The sequence below is a fragment of the Octopus bimaculoides genome, chromosome 6 (genome assembly GCF_001194135.2).
Source record: "Octopus bimaculoides isolate UCB-OBI-ISO-001 chromosome 6, ASM119413v2, whole genome shotgun sequence".
NCBI classification, from domain to species: domain Eukaryota; kingdom Metazoa; phylum Mollusca; class Cephalopoda; order Octopoda; family Octopodidae; genus Octopus; species Octopus bimaculoides.
In genome coordinates, this window is record NC_068986.1 from 30,769,197 (window position 1) to 30,778,129 (window position 8,933).

The following is an 8,933-nucleotide window of genomic DNA, read 5'->3' on the forward strand; positions in this document are numbered from 1 at the left end:
GCCCTTCCTAATGCCAACCATTCTGATAGTAGTGGGCAATTTTTAAATGCCAGTCACATGCTTGAATGGTACTTTTTACATGCTGCTAGCACAGGAACCAGTTAGGCAACAATAGCATTGGTCACGCTTGAATGGAGCTTGTTACATGCCATTCAGGTGGTAGTGGTGTCGGCCTGCTCAACAGGTCTCAAAGCTCAGCATATTGCCTGATGAAGGGGTATTTTTAAACGGGCCTGTTATGCAACATTGGTATCACCCACAGCTACAACCTCAATTGGCTTGCTGGGTCTTAAACACAGCATATCTCCAAAGGTCTCAGTCACTTCTCATTGCCTCTGTGACACCCATTGTTCAAAGGTCATACTTCACCACCTCGTCCAATGTCTTGGGTCTTTCTTTTGCACACCGCATCTGATGCTTCTTAAGTCCAGGGCACTCACTGCTATGTCTGTACACTGACATTACACATCCAGCGAAGCAAGAAGTGATACTGGAAGTCAGAGACATTAAATGTAATTTGTATTACACATGAATAAGATGGTGGGAATAATATGCCATCAGTTGACCCAATGCATTACTAGTGTAGTTAGCAAGTTATCTTCCAGCTTACACTGGAGTAAGAGGTTCAGAGATGAATGCCATCTATACGAGTGTAGAATCGGGTAGCAAATGTGTAGACATTTTGGAAAGGAATATTGCTATAAGTTGGTAGAAACTCTCAGAACTACTAATATAAGTTTTGTTTTAATTTAGGAAGGCTATATAAAACACTTCGTTTAACATTTTTTCACTCATCTGACAAAAATGAGTAATCTTGTTATAGACTGGTGTCCTGTCCAGGGGGAATATACTTTCCAGACACCAGTAAACTGTTCCTATGAGTATGTGATGCATGAAGGCTGTAAGGTGATTTCTTGGGGTAAAATTGAAAAAAAGGGCTGAAAAATCGACACAGTTAATAAAATGTCAGATGGTTTTGGACTTAGTTACAACATCCTGCCACTGGAGCTGAGCTTCCATCAGCCTAATTTTGCAGCATTGTCCAAATCCTTGTGACTGGATATTATAGATGGAAATTAAAAGATGCCTCATATATATATATATGTGCATGTATCCTCATCTAGACAATATGGGAAGATTGTAAATGAGCATCATCGTCATACAAGTGGAGGTTGTTCATTTCCAGGCTTTCATGAAAATCATGTCTAGCTATAAGAAAATATCTTGCTTGGAAACAGGTGATGGTTAGCAACAGAGGAATGGCATCCAGCTGTAGAAAATCTGCCATAAATTCCAACTGATCCATGCAAGTAGGGAAAAGTAGACACCAGATGGTGTCATTTTTATATTCATTCTTTCATTAGTTGGCTGGTTTCTCATGGTCAAAGATCTTATTTAGAGTTACCACCCTCTTAGGCAGATCAGTGATCTATCTTTTTATATTATCAATATAATTTGTATGGCTAAATGTCCTTATTCAACATTTTTAATCTTCAGATGTGGAGAAAATTCAGTTAAACTATTAACTTTTAGACTTTGCAATACAGGTTAAAAAAGTACTGCTCTATAAGTATCATATTAGAGATTTTTCGATTATGAACTTTACATACTTCAAATCAGGCCTCAGTGCAATATACTGTATAACACATTGTATACCCTAATATTCCCTTGACATGGAGTGTTCTATATCTATATCTTACTTTCAGAGATGAAGAGTATTTTGATTTATAAGTTGCTCTGCACAATGTGGTCCTTAACCCCTTAGCATTTAAACTAGCCTAATTATTGTACCTGTCTTATGCTCAAACTGGCCTCTCACACCTTTCCCTATAATCATCATTGCTTAACGTCCACCTTCTATGCTGGCATGGGTTGGATAGTTTGACCGAGGACTGGCAAGCCAGAAGGCTGTAATGGGTTCCAATCTGATCTAGCAAAGTTTCTACAGCTGGATGCCCTTCCTAACGCCAACCACTCCATTAGTGCTTTTCACGTCATTCTAAAAATAAACTATCAAACCATTTTGATTGTTTGCCTAGAAGATAATGCAGGTTTAATTCAAAACAATGTGAATAAATATTACATTTGATATTCTTAATGCTAAAGGAATTAGAAAAGTTGACACTTATCAGTCGCAAATTACCTAGCAAAACAAATTTTGCTCCATCATGTCTTAAAATCGATTGTAACCAATGAAATGTTCTCATGATCAAAATCTTACCAGCACTTTGGACCCCTACCTCTTATATGAATAAAATTATCAGGTAATTCAATTTCCAACCTTGTAACATTGTAAAATATGACCAATGGTTAAACCTTTTACTACATTGATGTGGTTTCAAAGTTCTTATCTTCATCTATATATCACCTACCATACATTATTTACACAAATTGATTATATTTCAAGCTGGTATTACAACCCAAATTATTGCACTATTAGAAGAGACAAATCATTTCTGACTTCTCCATCTTCAAATTCTGTCACTGGCTCATTTGGTTGAGTATTTCATTTCAATATCTTTGCAATAGTGATCAAAATCTGTAGTGTTAACTTAATGGCATTGCAGGAGTTAAATGCACAAACCTTGAATAGGAATTAGCTTTGTATATTTTTACTGTTATTCAATAGTAAGTTAATACACCAGCCCAAACTTCATTAATAGCTTAATGGTTCAATGCAAAGGAAAGGAACGGATTGAAAAAAAAAGTGTTCAATAAACCAGTTAAACGTTAGACTAGTATGTTTAACCAGTATATTATTTGGTAACTTGTAAGAAACAAAACTAATTTTGCCTTGTATCCAAACAAAAGCATTCCTTTACCTTAATTTGACAATTTTTCAGACCACATGCACAATATCTCATTTACTCGTTTCTATTTCAATTTATTGCAAACAATGTATTCCTTGCAAAGAATACTTCTTCCCAATGAGACTATCATAATTTCGACTTGATCCATTCATAATAAAACAATGTGCAGAGTATCAACTGACAGAGGTAGCTAAGAATACTTAATAAAACAGTCGAAACACAATTTGTATTCTACACTTAGCACACATCCCTGGTATGTGTTTCATCTTCACCAATACAGTATCAAACCAGCCATTTTACAAGAGTCAAAATCCAAGAATTCCATTCATCACTGTGAAGAACATATTCAGCATAACCCAATATTTATATAAAAAAAACCACACACACAAATATCAATTTAAAATATTTATTACAGTGTCTTTAAGCAATTGAACTAGCATTTGAAGCAATACGGGGCCATAAATCTGCACATTCTTTAGCGACTGGTCCTGTGATGGCTGATCCTGAAAAAGAAAAGAAAACATTAACCTAAGTAATTTAATATTACAAGTAACATAATCAAACAAACGAGATGTCCTCAGCATCGTAGGCCAACCATTTATAGTCTGATATAATAACGTGAATGACAGCATCACACCTTTTCAACTTTACTCCCACAGGCTGTAGCCCAACATATCATACCATTTTCGAATCAGGTTGACTCTGTGAGCAAACTAAAAACATTCTAGGCCAAATCCAGTAATTTTGGATTCGCAAGATTTCATTATTTCAATTGTTTTTTGTACCATAACAATTTTTATAATCTAAAGGTCAACTCTATGAGTAAATTTAAAACATTCTGGGCCAAATCTAAACCTGCAATCCTGAAATTTTGGATTCTCAAGTTTTCATTACTGCGATCGTTTTTGGCGATATTCTTAAGTGATTTTCTGTATGATAACAATTTTTATAACCTGGAAATAAATTGAGGGAATAATCGAAATTACAAAGTCCAGCAATTAATTTATGTGATTTTTTGCAATGAATATTAACTCTGGAGGAAGCAATTGCAACAAATTCTCCAAAACAATCCTAACCCAAAATAAGTCAAGGATCTGTTTGCAGATCTTCCCATTTAGGGTCAGTAGCTAGTTACAAATATAGGGACTAGTAAAACTGGTCATGATGTACCAGAATTAGCATTCTTGCCAGTAAGTTCTAGGAATTTTGTAACAATGATAATATTGTACACCCAGCCAAGCAAGTTACTTTGCCTACACTCTATTTAAACAAAATCACCAGCCTGATTTTACCAATATAATTACATCCTTGTCATTTTCATGGCAAAAACCTTGTTATGGTGCCTCATACTAAGAGGATAGAAATCTTTTCAAATAAAAATTTAAACTAAGCCTGTGCTACACATTTTAGAGGCAGTCACCCTTTCATAATTCAAGCAAAAAACCACCACCAATAAACCGTTGCCCAAACCAGTTTATCAAAGCAGAGAGTGGGTAACTTTAGAACGGAACATAAACAACAAGTAAACCAAACTTCCAAAAACACTTTACTCTGAAAATCAAAGAGGGGTGGGGGAAGAAAAAAAAAACTGTGTTTAATGACACTTTGTCTAACATATGAACCAGGTGATTGAAGAAACATTTAAAGAAAGAAATTGTATATTAACACTTAATACAAAATTCTAACAGAGATAATATGAAGCAACAAGGAAGTTACCTTTCATTTCCCCTTTATTGTTGACAATAACACCAGCATTGTCTTCAAAGTATATAAAAACACCATCTTTTCTCCGTAGTGGTTTCCGTTGCCGAATCACCACAGCTGGCATTACTGAAATCAAAATTGATAAGAACAATATTATCATGTACATTCTTACAGCGGCAATACAATACTCTCCACCATTAAATTACATTAATTCATGAGCTATTTTCCACTGCCCCTATAAAACAAACATTCAATAGCCACACTTCATGCTGCATCTTTCTTTGGCATGGTTTTTTATGGCTAGATGCCCTCTTTAAAGCCAACCACACAACAACATATACTGGTTGCTTTTTTCATGCCACTGTAAGTAGTAAGACGAGGGGGTATACAGGCTTTTGCTGCAGAGCAACCGCAATTACATTTAGTAGAAAACGAATATGATCAGTAGGAGCTGCAAAAATGGGTGATTTCTCAAGGTATAAGGTGAGTAGAATGCAATTAAACATGCAATGTTCAAATAAAGATATAAGCAATGGATTCAAAGCTGGACTTCAACCACACCAGAGAACTAGTTATAAGTTCTGATCTTAAATGTTATTGGAGTTTATCCAACCCATGCAAGAAGCAAGACTAACCAATGTCAAGCACTTGGCTTAGTGGGTTTTGATTCACAGACTGGATGGCATGTTGTGTTGAGCAAAATAATTCACTTCACATTGCCATTGTCCACTTAGGTGTCAAAAATGAGTAATGCTGCAGCCCATTGGCGTCGCGTCCAGGGGGAAATATACACACCATGGAAATTAGCTCTATGAGTCCATATGAACCAGGAAGGAGCTAATACTATTTCGGAAGTATAAAACCAAACTACTTGTTGTAGGACGAGAGAGAGAGAGAAAGAAAAAAAAAAAGAACACAATTTAGTCAAGAGAATACAAAACCTACCCTTTTTCCGTAACTCTGGTTTGCCTTTTTTTACTGTGGCTACCAACATGTCCCCACATCCTGCAGCAGGTAATCTATTTAAACGTCCTTTAATTCCACTTACAGCTATTACATAAAGGTTCTTTGCTCCTGCAAATAAACAGACAAAACAAAAGTTTATCAATGAAATTGATATCTCCCCACATATCAACATGAAGCACGCCCACCCCTTACATTAATTACCAACAAAACGACAATCATTTATATCGGGTATGCCAGGAAAATTAATTCTTCCATTACTTTTCCGCAACATCGATTAGTTTTACTATTGTTTCAAATTTTGACACAAGGATGGCAATTTCAAGGGAAGACAGTAGGCCTGTTACATAGACTTACATCTTGACCGACCCCCAAAGTATAAAATATGCCGACAGCATTTAAACTCAGAACGTAGAGTTCAAATGCCGCCGAAGTTGACCGTCTTGTCATTCATTCTGATGGGGTCCACAATATAAACAAAAGTTGAGAACTGAGGTAGATGTAATCTACTTTCCCATCGTCTCAAAATTGCCAGCCTTGTGCTTATGCATTCGTGAACAGTTTCTGTTCTGTGGCGTGAACGGAGTAATCAAATTATAGTTGCAAATTGGTTCAACAAAAACTGAAACTTACCGGTATTGTCAGCGCAGTTAATGACTGCTCCGACAGGAAGAGCAAGAGAGATTTTAAATTTGCCTCCGGCTGTACCACCACGTCCTTTAAGGAATAAATCAATAAATAAACCAGTTACTAAGTTAAAAATGAATACAGAGTTTAAAAAAACAAATGTAAAAAAAAAAAAAATCGTGTGCGGAACGAAGTTGAAGCAAGATTTTAAAGCTTAGGTTGAATACGCAGCAACACATGGAGATGCGGAAAATAATTTCCTTTGAGAATGAAAACACTACCTTCAAGATGAAATTATACCATTCAAAAGCTCTACCAAACCCATAAAAATCTATTAGTTTCCTCAAGTAGAAACCGCTCAACTGATCACAAATATTTCATTAACCAGGGGAGCAACTGGGAGTTTTCACATGATCAGACACATCGGATTCCATTGTATATTGTACACATGCATATCATTATAAATGTACATGCTCACGTGTATATATAATTTAAGAGTAAAACTCGCATCTATAATAGATAGCAGTTGATTTAGAAGTATGGGTGTTTTTTCAGTAATTTTAAATGATGACTTAAACAGGTTTCCTCAATGTATTAACATACTTAGGTAACAAGATACCTCAAAACGAACAGAGTTTTATCTCTACGTGAGACATTTCAATAGTTATTAATTGCACACATTCTGAACGTTAACAATTTTAATTCAGAATTTCATGCGATTAACTAGATGTAAAAAACCCCGAAGTATTCGGTTGATCTAGTTGACTTAAATTGGTAAATATAACCAAAGACCTCGTGCACGTATCACGAACGGAAAATTTAAACTTATTTATTTTAACAGTAAAAATCGGATTAATAATCAATGTAATATTTCATTGATACAACAAATTAATAAGCTAAACATATTTCAAAATAAAAGGATCAATACAAAATAACGATTTATAAAGATTATAATTAAAGGAAATTTAACACGTACCTCTCTTAGACATTTTTAAACAGGAAAAGGAAGATGGATTAAACGCAAGCGCAGAAAATAAAATGTCACCGGAAGAAGATACTTCACCGATTCAAAACTTGAATTATTTCGAATAACTAAAACTGTAAAATAAAAGACTAGTTTCATTATTAATATTCCTAAAATATTTTATTAAATGTATTAGAAACATTTCCGCTTTGAATAATATATAAATAATGAATATGTTTACAATTACCATATAAGGTCAGAAAGCACGCTCAGCGTGTCAGATTTTCACATCGAAACTCTTAGTAGCATAACTATTTAAAAAAAAAAATATTTCACACACTGTTTTATTCAGAATATAAAAAAAAAAAACGAGATTCTAAAAAAGAAACACAGATAAAATATTTTAAGCTGATAAATTTAATGAGAATAATTGTAAAAAAAGAAGTATTTTTATTTATTTGTTATGATTTGTAATGTGAAGGCGGTGGTCGAAATGAATTAGTAGAGAATGTGGATCTAACCAATGAAATGTAGCGTTACATGAGTGTTGTGTTGAGTCAGTTGCGCTATCTACTAATAATACTAGCGCTAAAACAACAGCAGCAGTACAACATATCTACTGCTTGCTTTATTACACTACTTAATACTACTACTACTGCTTGATATAGTTGTGTGTAGAGCGAAGCTTGCATTTATTTGTATTGTTACCTTTCGGAGGGCACCACGCAACGGGAGCAACACTTACTTAAAAACAAACACGACTAGCAACCTAAAACAAAACACAAACCCATTCAGAATCTTATTGAAAGAGACAATTGGGGAAGCAAAATGAATAAACGTTGTGGAAGGTGTTCGAAGCCCGTCTATCCTACAGAGGAGTTAAAATGCTTAGACAAGGTAAGTTTCTTTCTGCTATGCGTGGGTAGGGTTTTTTTAAAGGTTTTTTTTTCCCTCTTAAAGGGGCAGGGTGTAGATAATTGATTGATTAATTAATGATATTCGTTTTCCTCGTCTGAATTTTCTGTGTTTCACTTGGTAGAAAACCAAATAGAAAAGATCTGGTGGGAGTTTCAATAAAAGTAACTGAAGCGAAAAAGATCATGACTACAACTTTTATTATAGCAGCCTTACAGTTTTCTGAATAGTTTGAGTCATGCGGGGGGAAGAGTGGGGAAATTTATTCTTGGCTACATACAATCTGTAATTCCTTTTTAAGGGATCTCTTGACTCTTTGGATTATTTGGGTCTACTTTGAATTGGTGTAGATTTCCAAGGTGGGAAAGTTGTTGTTTTGACTTATATACTTATCGCTACTAGTTTTTATCTCTCTGCTACCTATGATTGTAATAAACTGTACAGTTCATTGCCTTATAAAAATTGATATATGATAAATAAAAAAAACTGTTCAGCGAATACTTGTCAAATTGATATGTTATGGGTTTATTAATCCGATATGTCTTAGTGAACATAAACCGGCAGTGACGAAGGGTTCTTCTGCTCTAAACGTTAGAACTTCTCGTCTTCTTCATGGCATCAAAATTATTTAATCGTTCCAACTATCTGTATTACAATTTGCCGACAGAGAACATTGCCAGTTTCTTCAGATTTTACTGGTGGTGTGTAGGCTTCAACACACGAATGGTGTGAGTGTGAATAAATGACATGGTGCTCTGTTAGTTTGGTGTATTATAATATGGTCTCGCTACGTTGGCGCTTCTTAGCAACATTACTCACAGAACTCGCCGGTAGCACTGCATTCTGCACACACACGCACTGCACTACAAATATTGCACATTGCGTTACACATGCTATTACTACGTCTACTACTACATAGACTAATATATATATATATATATAAAGTATAT

At 34.9% G+C, this 8,933-nt stretch overlaps 2 protein-coding genes across 7 annotated transcripts in view; one reads left to right on the forward strand and one right to left on the reverse strand.

The window, feature by feature from the left end:
• Positions 1-3,202: 3,202 nt before the first annotated feature.
• LOC106869357 (60S ribosomal protein L23) lies at positions 3,203-7,180 on the reverse strand. The gene is made up of 5 exons (XM_014915078.2): positions 7,081-7,180; positions 6,111-6,194; positions 5,460-5,588; positions 4,527-4,640; positions 3,203-3,313 (listed from the first exon to the last, which is right to left on the reverse strand). Exons 1-5 carry the CDS (start codon positions 7,091-7,093, stop codon positions 3,231-3,233), a joined length of 423 nt encoding a protein of 140 aa, XP_014770564.1. The 5' UTR covers positions 7,094-7,180; the 3' UTR covers positions 3,203-3,230.
• A 257-nt stretch (positions 7,181-7,437) lies between these two features.
• LOC106869356 (LIM and SH3 domain protein Lasp) overlaps positions 7,438-8,933 on the forward strand; it is a 153,910-nt gene continuing 152,414 nt past the window's right edge. The window contains exon 1 of one of the 6 annotated variants that reach the window (XM_052968675.1): positions 7,438-7,965. In XM_052968675.1, the coding sequence (XP_052824635.1) occupies positions 7,897-7,965 (69 nt within the window). In that variant the 5' untranslated portion in view covers positions 7,438-7,896. The remainder of the gene's footprint in view (positions 7,966-8,933) is intronic. The other 5 variants (XM_052968670.1, XM_052968671.1, XM_052968672.1 and 2 more) reach the window with 5 other exon arrangements.